At 43.9% G+C, this 19,244-nt stretch overlaps 4 protein-coding genes across 5 annotated transcripts; 2 read left to right on the top strand and 2 right to left on the bottom strand.

Annotated features, from left to right (window-relative positions):
• Positions 719–6,126, top strand: LOC8066546 (paired amphipathic helix protein Sin3-like 3). Its single transcript, XM_021447291.1, has 17 exons — positions 719–892; positions 1,174–1,366; positions 1,447–1,621; positions 1,716–1,814; positions 1,884–1,997; positions 2,222–2,288; positions 2,602–2,756; positions 2,842–2,993; positions 3,119–3,225; positions 3,323–3,583; positions 3,719–4,083; positions 4,224–4,595; positions 4,801–4,886; positions 4,993–5,131; positions 5,279–5,389; positions 5,592–5,707; positions 5,819–6,126. The coding sequence occupies exons 2-17, from the start codon at positions 1,215–1,217 to the stop codon at positions 5,856–5,858; spliced, it is 2,511 nt and encodes an 836-aa protein (XP_021302966.1). The 5' UTR covers positions 719–892; positions 1,174–1,214; the 3' UTR covers positions 5,859–6,126.
• LOC8065307 lies at positions 8,371–11,035 on the bottom strand. The gene is made up of 3 exons (XM_002440314.2): positions 10,870–11,035; positions 9,241–9,719; positions 8,371–9,120 (listed from the first exon to the last, which is right to left on the bottom strand). The coding sequence occupies exons 2-3, from the start codon at positions 9,706–9,708 to the stop codon at positions 8,563–8,565; spliced, it is 1,026 nt and encodes a 341-aa protein (XP_002440359.1). The 5' UTR covers positions 9,709–9,719; positions 10,870–11,035; the 3' UTR covers positions 8,371–8,562.
• LOC8066545 (bidirectional sugar transporter SWEET5) lies at positions 14,943–16,681 on the top strand. 2 transcript variants are annotated; one of them, XR_002447476.1, is made up of 5 exons: positions 14,943–15,081; positions 15,193–15,440; positions 15,590–16,125; positions 16,217–16,469; positions 16,578–16,681. XR_002447476.1 is itself a non-coding variant. In XM_002441564.2 (4 exons), the coding sequence occupies exons 2-4, from the start codon at positions 15,398–15,400 to the stop codon at positions 16,355–16,357; spliced, it is 720 nt and encodes a 239-aa protein (XP_002441609.1). In that variant the 5' UTR covers positions 14,943–15,081; positions 15,193–15,397; the 3' UTR covers positions 16,358–16,679. The 2 variants fall into 2 exon arrangements, 1 of the variants encoding a protein (XP_002441609.1); XM_002441564.2 differs by having other exon boundaries at positions 16,217–16,679.
• LOC8066544 lies at positions 17,462–18,613 on the bottom strand. Its single transcript, XM_002440313.2, has one exon. It carries the CDS (start codon positions 18,124–18,126, stop codon positions 17,608–17,610), a length of 519 nt encoding a protein of 172 aa, XP_002440358.1. The 5' UTR covers positions 18,127–18,613; the 3' UTR covers positions 17,462–17,607.

Below are 19,244 nucleotides of genomic sequence, written 5' to 3'. Positions count from 1 at the left end.
TGTCTCGAAATGTGAGTGACTATTTGGCTTAGAATTTGACATTCTATAACTTTTTCAAGCTCACAAATAAGCCTCTCTCAAATTCCTAAGGTGGGGAGATGGAAATAGATTCTATAGATCACTATGTTATAATTCTATTTTTCCAACTAATAGCACACTCTTCAACTCACTTCTCTACAATAGAAATACAACATATAAGTTTGTCCCTTGTATGCCTAACAATAAATATACAAATATATTCCATATACAACTATATTAGCTTAATTAATCTACGCCTAATATATTTCATTAGACTATTTCTAAATCACTCTAACTACTTTTATATTATCTTCTCTTTTGTGTATTTGTATCAAAAATTCTGTCTTTATTTTTTTTATTTTAATGTATTTTTCTCTCACAATAAATCAACCAACAGTAATTTCTTTTAACTTTTCACACCAGCGAATAAGCCCATGCACTCCTGTATTTTCACACGATTAGATCATTTTTTTTTCAAGTGGAGAAAGACTTTTTTTTTTTTTTGAGAATCAAGTGGAGAAAGACTTGAGAGTTGAGAGAAAGCAGGCTGCTCGCAATTGTCCAGCGGGCCGTTTTTTTTTTTTTTTTTGAGGCAGGCCCGCGCGGCTTGCATCCTACTATCTGAATTCTATTACGAATCGGTGAATGAATCAGATCCGGCCCACAGAACTCGTGCGCTTAAATGCGCAATTCGCTCGTCCGCTTCCTCCTAGTCCCCCTTCTCTCCCTCTGCCGTCGCGCCATCGCCGGTGGCCGGTGCCGGTGCCGGTGGTTTTGGACTTTGGATTCCTGTCCTAGGAAGGGCACCGCCGCTCTCCTGCGTCCTCTCCGTCATCCCCAAGCCTCGCCTCGCCTCGCCTAGCCGAAGTACAAGGTTGGTTCGTCTTCTCCCACCTGTATCCATCTCGCCCAGCGCGCGCGAACGGCCGGCTCGAGGCGTCACGAGTAGAATCGGAAGCGCCGCGTAGCGATTTGGCGCTCGTGGCGTCACGGGTAGAAGTAGAATCGGAAGCGCGCTTCAGGTTCACCGCGTTGAATCCGTGTAGCTGTATCGCCACGGGGCACAAATAGGGGACGGGAGGTAATAGAGGCCTAGAGGGTGTAGTGCTCCTCGACCTTACCGCGCTAATCAGTGTTTTTTTTTGTGCCGTGCAGGTGTTTGCGTATTTGCTGCAGCGATAGGTCGCCTGAGGACGATGGAGGAAGCCGGTGGTGAAGAACGGCTCAATAGGCTGCTTGAGAGGCATGGTCAGGAGGTTGTGGGGTTCCTCATGTTTGCTAAGGCCAAACTGAGCGATAATGCTTACAAGGAGCTCGTCAAGGCAGCACGGGAGATTGTTGAACAAAGGTATAGACGTATGGTATACCTGCTCTCCCCGAGCCAACCTTTTTGTTTCTGGTTACATATGTTCTTCTCTTCTGCTGCAGTTCAAATCCTGAAGGTGGAATCACAGTGCAAAAATGCGAAGAAATCCTATCTCAAGTGTTTGTTGGCCAAACTCGTGTCCTAGAAGGCTTCCGTCACCTCATCAAAGCGGGTGATCCCTCCAAGGATGACCACCCTTCTTTACATCGTGCACTCTCTTACATGAACAAAGTGAAGGTGATGCACACGTCTGCTCCTTGTTTGAGTTATTATGGCTTGGTGTCCATGGCTGTTTTTACTTGATGCGCAATTGCTTACTTTGTGTTTGCAGGATTCAGCTTTTGTATCTAATGAAGATTACATAGATTTTTTGGGCACCTTGTCTCAGTCCATGGCAAAAAAGATCAATGAGCAAGAGACTTACCTAAAGGTGTTTGTTTTTCTTGGTGGTTTGTCGAGAACAATTTGACAGTCATTTTACAACCATTTGTCTTTGTAGGTAAAGAAATATATGCGCCACTGTCCAGAATTATTTCAAACCTTTGAAACTTATTTGCGTCCACCTCTATCCAATGAGCAACCTTGCAGAAGTCCAAATATTAGTATTAGCAAGGTAATGCATTGTCTCTCTCACTATTTGTGATGTGTTCCAGACCACATGGGGCTCATATCGGAAGCCCCCAGGGCTCATAGATTGGTTTTTCATCATGTATTGGTGCGTTATTCACCAACCAACAGAAACATACAACTTTTGCTTTTTGTTAACAAATTGTATCATTTTGCTTTTCTTCTGAGCTTGGATGATATCATCAATTTATAAATTTTCCTGTGCAGCAGGTTTTATGCATTACTCCAGATGAAAATCATAGTGCAAACCATAGCTTGGATGGTAATGAAGCAACAGGTACTCCGTGGATCTCCGACTTCTTGCAAACATCTACAAGTGGTGTGCCAGTTTTCTCGTGTCTTAAAATTTTGATTTGTATCCCTAATTTCCAACAAAAACAATAAATAAGACATGCTAATATCACACAATGAATATTTCCGAGGAGTCTGTTTATGTGTTTCCTGAAGGTGGGGGCAGTTCTGCTATACATACATATATGTTCTAGTGTGTCAATAGAAGCATATGTTATACTAGAAACTTAATGCTTTGTGTAGTATTCACTTTTAAGCATACCCATTGCATTGAAACTCTGTTTGCTTATCTCTGATAGGTAATGGAGAATCACTTCATGCAGAAGAAAATGATGGAGACAAGATTGATCCCTTACCATGCTGGAGTCCATCAAGAGAAAATGAACTACCCCCAAAAGTGAACCCGGATATGTTCACACGCTACTCTACTAGCTACTCCCTATTATCGAAGAATGTAAATTCCTACAGATTCATACTGTTCCCATCTCTGCATTTCAACCCATTGACAACCAATTCTTACTTGATCATTCTCAATGCAGTGCTTAACTCTAAAAACAAGCTACCGCACTGAGCTGGGACAGTTCATATTAAATGACACGTTGGTTTCTTCTACCTCAGGGAGGGAGGACTGTTTTAAGTTCAGAACTAAAAATCACTATGAAGAAAATATTTTCAAATGTGAAGATGACATGTAAGTAACCAATTGCTCATCTGCTTCAGTGCTTATAGGTGGCATTTTGCTTGCTCACCGGAATAGTGAATGGTCATGGTCTTATGATGTCCCCTCTTTACATAATGGTGTTATTTTCTTATTAGGTTTGAGAGTGACATGCTTTTGCAACGCTACACCGCAACTGCTGACTTTATTAGAAATCTGCAAGACCATGTTGACAAAGATATGAAAATTCAAGAGCGTCTAACTCGTAAGAGTGTTATATCATGAAGAATATTTGGAGTCAAGTTTTTTCTTCAAATTGACTAACTGCTGTTTATTTTCCTTTGTTTTTGTTCTGTGCAAAGCCTTACATAGGAGATGCATTGAACAATTATATGATGAACATGGCCTGGACATGCTTGATGCTCTGTCGGAGAAAATTGATACCAGTATGGCTCTTGTTATTCTACAGTCTCGTTTAAACCAGAAGATAGAAGATCTGAAAGAGGCACAGTCATCTTTGAATAAAATATGCTCAAATATTATTGCCAATAATTACTACAGAGCACTTGATCATCGCAGCTCTTCCTTCAAACAATTGGACAAAAGGAGGATGAGCCCAAAAGGTATTGTCAATGTCCAACAACTCAACAAGATACATATGATTAGTAATTACGTTATGCTGAATCTGAGTTGCATTGAGCCATCAAAGTTTTACATATTTTTAATATTCAATGTTCTCATCTGCATTTCAATTGCAGCATTGCTTGCTGAAGCTAGAGAAATCAACATGGCAAGGCTGAACAATGGGGATAAACATCTCTCTGCTTGCAACAATCAATCAACTTTGATATCGGAAAATGTATTTAAAGATATTAATCTTCATATCCACAAGGACATAGACAAGATGGTTCGTTATGCATGCAAAAGTTGTCCTTCTGAACAGAAGCTGATGATGATTTGGACAACATTAGTTCAGCCATTTGTTTCTATTAGTTGTCAACTACAAGAATTGAATGGCACTGTAGCTCCAAAAGAAGCTTGTGAACATTGTGGTCTCAGCAAAACTTTTCTCAGGAGTATCCCTGACTCTTCGCTCGCTAATAATTATTCTTTATCTTCAAAGGTATGTGCATGTATATATAATACTATGCTCTTTCAGATTCATTTGAATTCAAACACGCAGAACGAATTTTTACCCCATAGGGACACTTCACTGCGCTAATGGAGTAAAGATAATCTGGTTTCTGTCACTTTTGATTTCAGAGAGGTGGATATCTTTTAAATACGTCCAATAAGTCTGCTTCTATACCTGACGCTTGTCAGACTGAGATTGAGGATGGTGAGTTCATACCTGATGTAGGAAACATCCAGTTTGGATCCATGCTTGGACATGGGAACGGAGCAGCAAGTTGTGATGTTGCTGCTCCCAGTGGGGCTGGGTTGAGTTCTCAGTGCCCAGGGCCAGGCCATAGTAATTGTGACCACAGTAATAAATCTGAAGTGCATTATGAATCTAGAGAAGGCTACGACATTGAAATGGGCAGTTCAGCATATTCCAAAATAACAGCTGAACTGCATGATGTGAAAGGCAGCATACCTTGTTGTTCTCTGGTTGTGCTCTTAAGGCTTCACCAGGTATTTCAGCCTTTACCTTGTTAAATGGACAATGATTTATTTGTGTTGGCAAGTTCAATGCCAATACTAGTGTCTATGTTATGAAGGAATAAAGATTGTGCTGAAAGAAATCTGCACTCTGCAGCACTATATTTTGTGTTGGACAAAACTGTCCAGCCTTTATAATTGTTGGAACTACAATTAATTTAGTATTCCTGTATGACAGATTTTGTATGAGAGGCTAGTAGTAGCAAAGAATCTTTCGGCAGAAGCTTCCAAGAGAGGTTCACACACCTGTGATTTATTTGCAGGGTAATGTCCAGTATTATTACCGTATGCATCTGAGCATAATTATTCATGGCTTGTAATGTAAGAGTTGGTTCTAACTTCACTTTTCTTTTTCCATTGATTGCTGTAGGTTTAAGGAGGAGCTCTTTAACCTAATAATGGGCTCTACTAACAGTTCCAATTTTGAGAAGTACTGCCTGACAATCCTTGGGCCGAGATCCTATGTACTTTTTACTCTGAATGAGGTGATAGACCGAATTATCAAGCAGGTAATCCAAATTTAGCGTGTGATGCACATTAGAGACGCTGACTATACCTTGCTTAGTGCTTAAATGTTATTAGTAAACCCATTGCTTTCACATGCCTGGTCACATTAATGCTTCTACTTACCTGATCCAGTTAATCTGTTCTTCCAGCTCTGTAAAATTTGTCCAGTTGCTGAAGACAACTCGATTCTTCAGACCCATGAGGAAGTGAGAGGACCGGCCGCAGGCAAAGATTTATCTTGCCATCAAAACATGAGAACTGTAAGTTTCAAATCCTTTCTGTTAGTTACCATTAACATGCTTCTGATGTCTGTCAAATCAGCCTGAAACATGCCTGAACCCTCACTTTCCATCCACTCCATCTGGATAAAAATAGTGGGACACATAAAAAAGCATAATTGGTGTTACATGAGTTATATCGAACTGACATCTTGCTCTCTGTTGTGTCCTCTCCCGTGCTCAGTCTCCAGATTGTCCAACAAATGGTTCACTTGAGCATGATCATCAAGAGGAGGGAGAGAGAGGCAGCAAGCACAATAGCGATATTGTTAAGCCGATGCAGAACCATTTTCAGAGAAGGTGGGTGTCCTGACTAGGCTAGAAATCCTTGCTATTCGTTCCAGCTAGTTGGGTATAGTATTTCTTTCTACTATGTTCTAACATGTAAGGTATATTATGTTTGTCTCGCAGGAAAAAGCGCAAGTTGGAGAACAGTCCAGCTAGCATATAACTCAGACCAGTGTAGATACCCAAAAGAAACCCCATAGTAGAGTAGATGTTGTAAATTTTACTTTGATCCATCATGTGTAGTGTTGTCACTATGTGTAAGGACCCTAGAAACTTCTACACATCTCTTCATCGAATGTCCCTTCTCCCATGCTATCTGGGAACGAATCGCAACATGGAGCCACTAGAATGGTTTCTGGTTCTGACACGAGCGGGCTCCAAGACAGCACACACACCCTGGCAATTTTGAAGCTTTGGTGCATCTTGAAACAGATATCAACGACACCTGCTCAGATTGGTGTTCAACTAGAGGGGGGGGGGGGGGGGGGGGGGGGTGTCCTTAAGCCCCTTATGGTAGCCCATCATTCAGCGAGTACTTAATAACTTTATATCCCTATAACCCCTATGGCAGTCTGTACGTGTGCTAGCGCGCCTCGCGCTTGTAAGGATATGTTCTGACTCTCTGTATTTCTCACTTATTAATATTACTATTAATCCGGGCAACCGGATCTTTCAAAAGAAAAGAATGTCTGTCAATATACAAAGTGGTTGAATCAAAGCAAATGTCACCCAATTCACGAGTGAAATTCGCTTGTTGCCACCCGCATGCCTCTACGAGAAACAAGTAATTAAAATAGAAAGTTTTTTTCTTGTGAATGTGTTGAGCATGTTTTTTTCATTTAAAAATAGAAAATTCACACACAACACGACTAAATAGGAAGAGAAAACACAGCAAGAGACGAAAAAGACAAATGATGACTGCTAAATGTGTTAGACACTAAGGCCTTGTTTAGTTCCAAAATTTTTTGGGAATTCAACACTGTAGTACTTTTGTTTGTATTTGACAAATATTGTCCAATCATAGAATAACTAGGCTCAAAAGATTCGTCTTGTCAATTTCGACCAAACTGTACAATTAGTTTTTATTTTCGTCTATATTTAATACTCCATGCATACGTCTAAAGATTTGATGTGACAGAGAACCTGAAAAATTTTGCAAAATTTTTTGGGAACTAAACAAGGCCTAAAAGATATATATTGTCCAAAAAATGTTAGCATTCCATCTACGTGGTCGTGAGTGGGAGCGGTGGTGGATATTGGTAGCAGATGTAGCATATAGATGACTTGGGTGTAACAATTGAAATCCCCCCTTAACAAATGTACCATGATTTGCATCGAGATTTACACATTATATATGAATTTGTCATAGATATGTGGTTTTCGATTTTTGGAGACGTGGGACCGTGAATTTTTCACATATGCTTTTTTTTAATAATAAAGAAAGTTTTTATTATTTCAAGCACTTCACATTGTGATGATACAAAATCTTGATTTTTTACATACTTTATTTTCATGGGCGGATTACTATTTGGGACACTTTATGTATGCATGTGTATATACTCATATGTATAATACATCATTCTGCAGCATTTTCACTCAATTTAGACCAAAATTTTAGAGTTGACTAGCTGAACAATTTGTTATTTGAGTATTTTCTGACTTTAATCATCGGTAATGTACTACTCTGAATTATATTTTAAGCCTATATATTTAGTTTTTAAATTATGGCTTCGCCACCGATTAATTTATGTTTTTTTGAGACAATAACCACCTCGACTACGTCAACTAGCTATGTAATATCGTGACATTAGTACAACTATATAAAAAGCCACCATTTTTATGTGAATGCATTTGTTCTGTTGGTGCTAGTTTGGCTGGGGATTTATTTATTAGCTCATTCGAAATTTGTACCACAACGATTGAAAAAAAAAGATCTATACCACACATAGCAATCAAAAGAAAAACACATGTATATATTTGTGTGGGATAATGGAAATCATGATAGATAGATATACTCTCTCCGTTCTACAAAAGAAAATTGTTATAAAATATGTATAGATCAAATTTTTTCAACTAGATTAGGTTTGTAGAAAATATATGCAATATGTAAATCTCTAAATAATTTTATTATGAAATATATTTAACAATCTATCCAATGATACTAACTATGTATAATAAATATTAATATCCTTTAATATATAATTGGTCAAAGTTTTTTTTAAAAGTTGACTTCTCAGAAAACGAGACCGACTTCTGTTTTGAGATAAAAGAGTACATAATAAAGAGAGTACATAGATAGATATCCCTCCATCCTACTCCCTTCGTCGTGTAATACATTGTATTCTAACATAGAAACATTATTCTCAAATATAATGTATTCTAGAGAGGACAAAATCCAATTCTACATTAAATACTTTCTATTTATCAACCCATCATAATTAATCACGTTGATGATGGCGTATAATTAGAAAATAAAATAGAGATACATGCATCTTTTATGTTCTCTTTTAATTTATCTTAAAATTCTTAGAGTGCACTATATTACAGGACATAGGGAGTATAATACAATGCATCTAGCATTCATAATTTACTCTCAAATATAATGTATTCTAGGGGACAAAAATCGGTTTTACATTAAATACTTTCCATTTATCAACTAATCATTATTAATCACATTGATGATAACGTCTAATTAGGAAATAAAATGAGGGCATATATGTCTTCTATATTCTCTTTTAGTCTGTTTGAAAATTGCTAAAATACATTATATTACAAGAGTAGATAGATAGATAGATAGATAGATAGATAGATAGACAGACAGCGAGGTAAAGGGAGGCATCAATGAAAAATTGGGAAGATGGAGCTAGCTAGCAGGCATTGTTCTGGAGGATCTGATGCATGGCAATGAACGTGAGGCTCTGATACACCCGCTCGACGCTGTTCCCAATCCTGCATATCTTCTTGGCGTGCTCGCTGGAGAAGCTCAAGCTGCCGGTCATGACGGCCGCGCCGCGGCCGCCGCACTGGAGTGGGCCGCCGCCGCCGCCGAAGACGATGGTCTCGTGCGCGGCCTCGAGGTCCACCCACAGGCTGTGCAACAGCCCTGGCGTTTCCGGGTGCTGCGCCAGCTGGGGTGTCTGCAGGTGGGGCAGGAAGTAGAGCACCTGCCGCGCGAGCTGGGCCACCCGCTCCACCTCCGCCTTGCTGTGGCTCTCCGCCTCCACCTTGAGCACGATGTCCTTGGCGATGTTGGCGACCTGCTGAACCCCCTCGTTGTAGCTCGCCGGCTTCGCCGCGTACCTTTGGCGCCAGCCTGGTCCCAGCGCCTCCTCGACGAAGTTCAGTATCTCTTTCTTCTCCGGCGACATGTTATTGTTGCTGTACGTCAATCCGCTAACGGCGATCTCCAGCCGCCTCCTGTTGTTCTGATCAAATAAAGTTGGTTGGAATTGGAATTGGAATTGGAATTGGAACAACAATAAATCATCAGCTGGAGCTGGAGGCGAGGATCGGAGCACCATAGCAGCAGCTCGATCTCTAGCTACCTGTAGCACGCGGATGCCATCGTGATCTTGGAGCAGCGTCTTTAGCAGCACCATGAAGATGCGGTCGCTGTAGAGGCCCTGGATGAGGCTCCGGTTCGCCATGTGGAAGCTCTCCATGATGTTGGAGATGCGCTTGCCAACGAAGGCGAACTCGCCCGTCTTCTTGTGTGCCCTCAGGAAGTCGAACGCCCTCTTCTTGCGCTGGCAGGACTGGACGAGCTCCTGCGCGCGGCGGAGCACGTCCTCCAGGCACTTCATCGTGTCTTGCGTCGCCGGAGAGGGGTCCGACTCCGACGTGCCCTGCTGCAGCTCCCGCAGGTGGTTGGCGATCAGCCGCACGCGGTCCTGGAGGAGGTGGCAGTTCTTCCTGTAGCGCTTCGCCTTAGCTGATTCAGCGAGTTGCATCACATTGTTCGACAAGGTGAGCAGCGCCCCCACCAACGCCAGCGGACTCCATACCACCGGCATCACTACACCAGCTGTGTGTAACGCACACATATGACACATGACATGTCAGCTAGCTGTGTGTCTGATCCCTCAACTTTTGATTTGATTATTAGTTGCATTCTGTGTACAAAATTTATCTGTTAATACTTCTTTTAAAATACTACTTACTTAATTAAGCATATGTTTTTCGAGGGTTGATTTTTTGCTTGTGCAGTACGTCTGGGCTGTTGTGCTTGTGCAGGCAGCTATATATGTTATACAGTCCGGCCGGCCTTAATTTCTTAACCTTGTGTATCTATATGTTCGGAAGTTGTTTACGCCTTACGGCGTTTAAGTAATATAAGGACTTCAAGCCACTAGTCCCCTGTTGGGAGAAGATATCATTAATTGGTCGCTTTGGTTATATAGGAATGACGATACAAAACTAAAGTAGGCGGAACTTCTCCTTTTTTTTTTTTTTAACGAACGAAGGGAACGCGCGCGTGTAATATATAGGATTCTAAACCGTGTGTTGAGCACGAGTTAATGAGAATCCATCTTGCCAGCCCTCGCTCTCTGCATTCTAGTGGAGATCACAGTTCATAGCCGTTGGGTTTCGATGGAGTTCTTTAGTCGACAGCGATTGTGTTGGCTGGTCTCTACAGTACGTATGCAACACCCATAACGTGGTAGGCGTAGGCGACAACTAAATCTACACGTTCGTTCCCTGTCCCGTCAGATGTAGAGAAGCACGTTGACCAAAGTCCGAAAGATAATTTTCCCCTAAGAGCACATGCTCTGAAATTGTGGACTATAAGATTCACACTAAAATTCATATAAACAGCAGAAGAGAGACAATATGTGCACACAAATCTTAATACGAATTGTGTGGTCCCACAACAGCAAAGCAAGGGGTAAATTTTACTTGTTCCCTAAGTCCGTGGATGTAGGAGCGACACAAGAGGAGGGGGAGGGGGGACGCAACGTAGAGTTTTGTATTCTTTGGAACCAGTTTGTATACGGAGTTTGCATTGATCAACACTTTTTTCCACGATATAAACAACCAACTCTTACAACGTATGACATCGGATTTCATATATGAAAGGACCTAGCTATTAGTTCTTAGTCATATGAAATAACAAATACCTTTTGATGATCAACATGTACAAGTGAAAACAACAAATAAAATAATCAGTCACTTACGTGCTTCACGCAGAACTTAAAACAGGCAAGATAGGGCGAGTTGCTCTCCAAAGTGCTTGCCACACTAGTTAGCCCTTCTTGCTTGACGAGATTGTACAAGCACGCATACGCTAGCTATTTCTATAGTGCTCTCGCGAGACTTCAGTAGAATGGGGGAAGAAGTTTCTTCCAAGAAGACTTAGAAAATAGCTCGTCAACGATTTAACTTGTTGGACCTAGCAAGCTAGGACCACTAGTAGTAGCTAGCGACGTCCTATTGTTAGCTAGCTAATAAATCTTCTTGTCGGCAAATGTACATGTAGTGCAATAAGGACGAATCTACAAAAATATTTATGAGGGACTTCTAATACTTTAAGACAACTTCAGCTCATTCTTAAAGTATATCATTGACAAAAATTTATAGAAAAGAGCTAAGGAAAGGCTCTGTGGGTTCTACGGCTATAGGGGGGCTAGAGCCCCACCAGTTGGCTCCGTCGCTGTGTGCAATAAAAAAGATACGACCGAGCCAACCAATCTTTTAATTAGATTACGCAAGGAGTATACTCCTATGCTGAAATTAATTAATGCATGCAAATTTTGGAAGCTCCAGCCTTTACCGAGTAAAATTCATCAAAATAGTCTCTAAAGTCGTATGATATCGAATGACATCTAAGTTCCCAAACTTCTAAAGTGCAGTATATGATAACTTACATTTTAGAAGTTTGAATACCTAAACAACATCCGATCCTTAAGGGCTTGTTGGGTTACAAGGAAATCACATCCTAGAACCGTTCCGGCCAGAAACGCTTATATAGTTTGTATAGGCCAGCCTTCACCATGAATTGATTCCGAACCAAATTTAAGAACTGATGTGTACTATCGTTCCATGGATTTCAACTTTAACTGGCCATAAAATAGAATCCATCGATATTAGGGACCCAGTACAGATTTCTGTCATGCTCATGCTCGTGATATTTTTCGGCAACATCGTTTGTTCCGATCCATCCTATGTATTTCTACGTTTGACCATGACAACGATCAAGACTGACCGGCCGGGAGTATGGAGTGGGCTGTTGGGTCACCCCCCAGATCATGACCCTCCGACGACGACCCACATTATTATTGAGCCTTTTCTCTGCATACCATTACGAAAGTTGCAGTCGGCTATTGTGTTCCTGAAAAAGTTAATCGCCTCTTTTGTGTCATCCGCAAACTTTATTCGTGCCCTCCATCCATTCCATCAGGTTTTGGTGCTAACGGTGGCTAACGGCTGTTCTAAATGACCTGTCTGCCCTTTATGTACAGTAGCGTGATGAAGTTTGTTTCTTCCTTCTATGCCATATGACAGTCACTATTGAGTTAACGGCAATGGCCAGGCTGTTGGCGCCAAATGCCAGAATCTTCTTTTTTTTTTCTCTCCTTCTCCAGCCACGTCTGAAGCTTCAAGCAGCTATGATGGTAAGGTGAGGAGGGTGCTATACCCCAACTGTTTTTTTTTTTTTTTTTTTTTTTTTTTTTTTTGCAGACAGAGACAACCATATGGCAAAAGCTCGGTTTTTCTTCATGGAAGTTGCCTTACGCATTCTCAAGAAAAAGTACTTGAAAATCAGTATTGCAGAATGCCCGCCCAATTAGCATTTCCAATCGCGTGTAAACCTCAAATTGATCCAAATCGAAACGAAGGAACAATGTTCTTGCCGGCTGGAGCCAGAACGGGAAACAGATGCCGCACTGTCCTACCATTGTCTGCGGTGGAGGCCAATACGTCGTTGGGTACGTGTGGAATCTTGACGTACCGGCGATGCAGGGAGTCGCAGAATAGTACACATGGAGGGCACACTCGCAGCAATATCTCCTCCCAGATCAGCAAGAGGAGCAGGAAGCGGAGGCGCGGGCAAGGTCGGCAACGGCGTCGAGGCGCAGCAAGATCTCCTCCCAGATCTCGTCAGGGAGGACGGTCTGCGCCGCTGGGGCTCTGGCTCTGGCAGTCGATGCCATCGCACGGTCGGACGGCTGCTTTGCAGGCCGGAACTACGGAGACTGCAATTTGGGATTTCGGGGGTTCGGGAGGTATGGGGCTCGCCGAAATACGGTGTCTGCGTGATCCGCGTAGGCGAAGAGCTCTGGTGGCGGCCGGCGGCGCCAACGAACGAGCTGCTCCCAGGCGGGATGCGAGAACGGCTGCATGGGCTGGCGGCGCGGGGATTGATGCGTGGGCGAGGCCCTCTCGGGTTCGGGTGGCACGAGGGCGGCCGCGCGAGCACCTCCGGCGATGCGGGGCGATGAGGCAGCAGCCGCGGAAGCGGCCCGGGGCGAAGGGTTGCAAGCGGCCCGGGGCGAAAGGGTTGCTGCGCAGTGATGAGAGGGCAACAACGACATTTTGTTAGTCCGGGCCTATCTGATAGAACTGCCAAACCGTGAAATTCAAACAGAACACCGACGAAATTACATGGAGGGCACAAATAAAGTTCACGGATGGCACGAAAGGGGCGACTAACTTTTTAGAGACACAGCGGACAGGTGCAAATTTCATAATGGCATACAGGGAAAACTCTCATTATTATTGGGTACAAGGAAAGTCGTGGGGCACGAACCGCCTATGGCCTATCGGGTATGGAGTGCGTGAATGGAAACAACATCCATCTTTTCACAACTACAATTTACTAATTTTCCTAGTGTAGTGGACTTCTCGTGGTGTTTTAGCATTTCAAAATTTAGTATAAACTTTAATTTTCCTACTAAATGTCTCCTAGTGGGATTTTCTAGTGCTTTCACTGGTGGTAGTATTTTATTACTACTTAAAATCACTAGGACAATTCCACTAGTTTGGTAGTGTTTGATCCATCAAACCATAATCTATCCAAAACTTCTACCTATAATATACTTCCATTAATATAAGAAGCCCGTGGAGGCAGCAATGTGGTAGGAGGGCATGAAGAGGCAACACGATATTGAGGAAGGCGATGCAGAAATAGAAGGTGACTAGGTCACCGGGTGAAGAAAGTCGATCTGAGGAGGACCCGGGAGGACGGGAGATGTGCATGAGTTAGGGCTTATATATTGAAATATAGTGAGTCGCATCTGATTGAGCCAGGGGTAGCACGCCATGGTGAGGTAGCAGCCCTCCCATTGGGTCTGGCCAGCACAGGCATGACTACTGTTGTTGGGCCATGGTGTGCCTGAGTCAGGCCAAAATGTCGGGCCATGGACCATCCATGGGCCTCATGGCCACCTATACTTGTTTCACCTTTGTCTTGTTGTTGTGGTTCTCCGTATCCACCTTCAACACAATATCCTTGGTGATATGCTAAACCCTTTCATTATGGTTCACCGGCTTCGCTGCTTATTTCTTGCACATACAATGGGCACATAGAGAATAAGACATCAATAGAATTTTATATCTTTTTTATTTCAGAATTTTTTTCATATCTAATTTGGCGATGTACTGTGTCAAGTTTTTATATACTTTTCTTTCCATCGATTCAAAAAAAAAGAGCATCCCATAAAGTGCAAGGTTAGATCAAGCTAGGTCTTGTTTAGTAGAGCTCCAACTCTAGCTTCTCTATGCACTACAGCAAAGAGTTATTTTTCTCTCATTTTTTTAAATAAACTAAGAGCCGGTTTTTTTTTCATCACCGTCTCCGGCTCCATGCAGTACATAGCAAGGAGCAAGAGCTATTTGGAATAATGCATGCCATGTGAGCTATGACCTTATAATTGGATATTTCCCAAAAAAAAAAGACCTTATAATTGGATAGCTGAAAGATCAGATGTGGCCTAGACACATGGAAGGCCCTAAAATACTCACTTGTGGTTTAGACACTAATAAACAACATGCATGCATGCGTGACATCCTATGGGGTTATGTGTATGGCCCACATGTTAGTCACGGGACCTACCGGTAACTGCATAGCCTCCGATTGAGCGGCTGTGCGCCATTGAAGCATCCATCATCAATATCGTCCACGCTGCCAATAGCTCATCTTATCCGGCCGGGACGCCGGAAATAGCTAGCTAGTTTGTCATGTCCATAGACGAGCTGAGGACCTATATCTATATATAACAGCCATGGAAAAGGGAAAGCGAGCAGCACAGACCACGGCAACCGTACCACACCGTGTGCCTTGATCTGCCGGCCTCTCCATTCCGACTCTTTGTTCGTTCTGTGCAAGAGGAGGGAGGAGAAAGGCAGAGAGAGGCCTCCATATCCAGATAATTAACACATACAAGCTAGTGCGTACTATACTCTAACTAGTAATTAATTTCCTTTGTCTGTCTGGATATTATAATAGGTAGCAACCGTGCACAACAACTAATTAACCACATTCCCTGCGCTGCGTGCAGTTCCAGCCGGTTCTGATCCATTGCGGTTACACACATATATACGCGACATAATATATATATATATATCAGTCGTCACTCTCGCTCTGTCGTCGCGGCGGCCGTTCCACAAGAAACACACCAACTCCCTCGCGCAAGAACCAACTCGATCCCGAAGGAAGACGAAGAAGAAGGCGATCCCATCCACCAAGCGGCGGCGGCAAGCAAGATGGTTAACCTTGACGAAGTCCGCAATGTCGTCGGCATCATCGGTGACACAATCGATCCATCCATGCATATTTCTTCTCTTATCTGCTTCTCGATCTATCTATAATAACGACGATATTGAACTGATAGATATATGCATGATTCCATGAACAACAATGATGCATGTATGAATTAATTGCATTATATATTGCAGGCAACTTCATCTCGTTCGGTCTGTTCCTTGCGCCACTGCCGACGTTCCTGACGATCATCAAGAAGCGCGACGTGGAGGAGTTCGTGCCGGACCCCTACCTCGCGACGTTCCTCAACTGCGCGCTGTGGGTGTTCTACGGGCTCCCCGTGGTGCACCCGGACAGCATCCTGGTGGCAACCATCAACGGGACGGGCCTCGCCATCGAGGCCGCCTACCTGTCCGTCTTCTTCGCGTTCGCGCCGAAGCCGAAGCGCGCCAAGATGCTGGGCGTGCTCGCCGTGGAGGTCGCCTTCGTCGCCGCCGTCGTGGCGGGCGTCGTCCTCGGCGCGCACACCCACGAGAAGCGGTCCCTCGTCGTCGGCTGCCTCTGCGTCTTGTTCGGCACGCTCATGTACGCCTCCCCGCTCACCGTCATGAAGAAGGTCATCGCCACCCAGAGCGTCGAGTACATGCCCTTCACGCTCTCCTTTGTTAGCTTCCTCAATGGCATCTGCTGGACCACGTACGCGCTCATCAGATTCGACATCTTCATCACGGTGGGTCGGTCGGTTGTTTATATATTTTTCTGTCTTTCATTTCATTTCATTTTAGTGGCTACTAGCTCTTGCCAATGCAATTGCAATGCAGATCCCGAACGGCATGGGAACGCTGCTGGGCTTGATGCAACTGATACTCTACTTCTACTACTACGGGTCGACGCCCAAGAGCAGCGGAACGACGGCGGGCATGGAGCTGCCGGTGAAGGCCGGTGACGGCGACAGCAATTAACTAGATAGTACGCTGCCTGTTGCTAGATAGCCGCCGCCGGCAGGCTTGACGACCCTTGACGATGATGTCCGGCGGTCCATCTCTGTGTGTGTACGTACTCCTACGTACGTAGGTAGGTGTGTGGCTGTTTTTACAGTAGTATATGAACGAAACTGCATGGCAATGCATGCACAGGCGCATGCTTGTATTGTAGGGCTGAACCGAATTGCTGTCGTTGCAGGCGACGACCACGCGTGCTAATATAACTCGTTTGTCACTTGTTGACTTGTTGGTTGTTTGGAATGTACGGAGCATTCGTTCTATATATATCTCGGATTCTGGACATGCACTCTCTGCATGCATTTCTCCAAGTAAGGCTGAACAGATAAGGCTGAAGAGTGCAACGATGCACATTACATAACCCAGTGATTTCCAATTGATGAGTGATGACAAATATAGCACGGTTGTCACAACTCACAAGCATGTGATTATTATTATTTTTTCCTCTCTGAACGCAACAGTGGCTAGCAACACTGCAAAACTGCAGCCTTGTAGCGCATCAGTAAAAACTGAAAGAATGCATTAATAAGACTGGAAGACTAATAATGGCTGGGATTTTGCGCTTGCAACAAAATTAACTGAATCAATAATGAATGAGAGACCTAACGACTAGATCGAAGGGACTGAATGATGATCGGCCGATGCTGTAGCAAGGAAGGAAACAAAAAATCACGTATTCAAGGGACGACTGAATGGTCTCTCAGATGATGGAAGAGGCGTGTGAGATGTGTGTTTTTTGATCAAGGAAGGAAACAAAATCACCGTATTCAAATGACCCGTACAAATGAAGTACAAGGAAGGAGGAAGTCACGTGCAGTACGTGATTGAAGCTAGAACCATGCATGTATACTTAATTTTGGAATGAAGCCTTCTTCAATTAATCACCACATTTGGCAATCACTGACCACGACGGGCGAGGGGGGAAAATTGCCCCCTCTCGCGACTGGTGTGGTGCCTAATGCGCTCGGGGAGCACCGCGGCGGCCGGATCATGGATAGATGGACAGTGCAGTGGGATGCATCAGATGTGCCGAATTTCTTACTAGCTAGCTAGAAAATCGAATCATGATCACACTTGTAAATGCACTAATGCTCCTGGAAAATAACAACAAAATCGAATGGATCGAGAGTACACGAGCGTACACCACTTTATTAGATTTTGTCATCGACCATTTGACGACAAGAAGCTAATTAATAAGAAGGTCATCATCATCAGCTAGACGGCGAGTCGACGACGTCGTAATTCTCAGGGTAGGTCGTGTCGGAGCCGTCGGCGTCGGCATCATCGGTGGTGCTCCGGCCAGACCCGGAGGAGGGAGAGCGGTAGGAGAGGGAGGATGTGGAGCGCGGCATGGGCGGTCGCGCCAGCCGCCGCCCGAAGCTGTCGTAGTGGATGGCGCCCGCGAAGTCCAGCGGCTGGCAGCGCTCCCCCATCAGGATCCGCCGGCTCCAAAGCGCCTCTCCCGACGACGACGACGACGACACCCGGCCCTTGTCGATGGCCGCCCCACGCGCGCACAGCGCCGCCGCCACCACACTCCCCGCCGCCGCCGCGGCCGTCGTCGTCGACATCGTCTGCTGCTGCAGCTTTCTTCTCCTCTGCCCGCCGGCGCCGTCGCGGTGGTAGTGGCGCCGGAGGAGGCGCCGCGTCGCGCGCGACACGCGCCGGGTGCACGCCGCCACCATGCCCGACACCCTGCCCAGGAGCTCCTCGCCGTAGCCCGCCGCCATGCCTGCCGATCGATCTAGGATTGGAACACGCTTTGCGCCGGGAGCTCCTTCCCGATGGATATGGAGCTCTGTGAATGAAGGGTTTAAGAAGAAGAAGAAGAAATGGTCATCGGCGGGGTGATCTGATCTAATCTATCGGCCGGGAAGGGCGCGGATATTCGGGATTTGACTGTTTCCTTTTCCTTTTACGTAGCCGTACGTAATAGTAATTCTGAAATGAAAATTTCAATTTTGTATTATCGTTCAGTGGTCACATTTTAAATATTGTTACAAGGAAATTAAAGCGTTCCAAGGATTATAATTTGTCCTTCAAAAATTTTGATGTAATTTGTCGCGTGGGGTGTGTTTAGGATTTTACTGTGGTGCGACCATGCAGCTTTGATGCTTTGCTGTATTTTCTTTTTCCTTTTCTTTTCCGTTTGTGCAGTTGTAATATTTCTGAAATATGGTTCGGTGGTCACATTCTAAATGCTGGTAGAAGGAAATTAAATGTGGTAAAATCTTTTTAATTTGTGAAACTTTGACATAATTTTGTTAGGCAAAATAGTCATTTTCATCCCTAAATTATTGCCTGAGGCTCAGTTCAGTCCCTAAACTTTTAAATTATCCACTTTAGTCCTTAAACAAAAGATTTGCATCTCAATCACGTCCATCCCTCTTCATGTCTCGCCACATGGCCAGCATGGCATACGAAATGTCGCTCCTACCCCTCGCTTCTTCCTTTACCCATCAAGCAGGGAGCCAGGGGTAGGAGTGACATTTTCGCATGCAGTGTTGGTCATATGGCGATACATAAAGCGGTATGGATAAGATTGAGCTGTAAATCCATTGTTTAAGGATTAAAGTGGACAATTTAAAAGTTTAGAGACCAAACTGAGCCTTCAGCAGTAGTTTAGGGACGAAAATGGCTATTTTGCCATTTTGTTACCATATAGTGCTGATCTTTTCTTATGCGTGTGCCTTTTTCTTTGCTAATGCAAGTGATATAATTTTATTACCATGAAAGTGCTGATCTTTTTTTTTTTGTATGCGTGACTTTTTTTGTTTCGACATGCAAACGATATTCCCAAATGCATGCACCGGAAGAAACGCTCCACAAGGAAGGGTTGTGCGTCTGA

The sequence above is a fragment of the Sorghum bicolor genome, chromosome 9, assembly GCF_000003195.3.
Source record: "Sorghum bicolor cultivar BTx623 chromosome 9, Sorghum_bicolor_NCBIv3, whole genome shotgun sequence".
In the NCBI taxonomy this organism is placed as follows: Eukaryota; Viridiplantae; Streptophyta; class Magnoliopsida; order Poales; family Poaceae; genus Sorghum; species Sorghum bicolor.
Note: the sequence above shows the minus strand (reverse complement) of the source record. Positions and strands in the feature narration are given on the sequence as shown.

Coding starts and splice junctions, on each gene's coding strand:
- LOC8066545 (XM_002441564.2), top strand. CDS start 15,398: ATGGTTAACCTTGACGAAGTCCGCAATGTCGTCGGCATCATCG. Junction 15,441..15,589: donor CAATGTCGTCGGCATCATCG/GTGACACAATCG, acceptor TATATATTGCAG/GCAACTTCATCTCGTTCGGT. Junction 16,126..16,216: donor GATTCGACATCTTCATCACG/GTGGGTCGGTCG, acceptor ATTGCAATGCAG/ATCCCGAACGGCATGGGAAC.
- LOC8066544 (XM_002440313.2), bottom strand. CDS start 18,126: ATGGCGGCGGGCTACGGCGAGGAGCTCCTGGGCAGGGTGTCGGGCATG.
- LOC8065307 (XM_002440314.2), bottom strand. CDS start 9,708: ATGCCGGTGGTATGGAGTCCGCTGGCGTTGGTGGGGGCGCTGCTCACC. Junction 9,121..9,240: donor ATGGCATCCGCGTGCTACAG/GTAGCTAGAGAT, acceptor TTATTTGATCAG/AACAACAGGAGGCGGCTGGA.
- LOC8066546 (XM_021447291.1), top strand. CDS start 1,215: ATGGAGGAAGCCGGTGGTGAAGAACGGCTCAATAGGCTGCTTGAGAGG. Junction 1,815..1,883: donor AGCAAGAGACTTACCTAAAG/GTGTTTGTTTTT, acceptor TTGTCTTTGTAG/GTAAAGAAATATATGCGCCA. Junction 2,994..3,118: donor TTCAAATGTGAAGATGACAT/GTAAGTAACCAA, acceptor TTTTCTTATTAG/GTTTGAGAGTGACATGCTTT.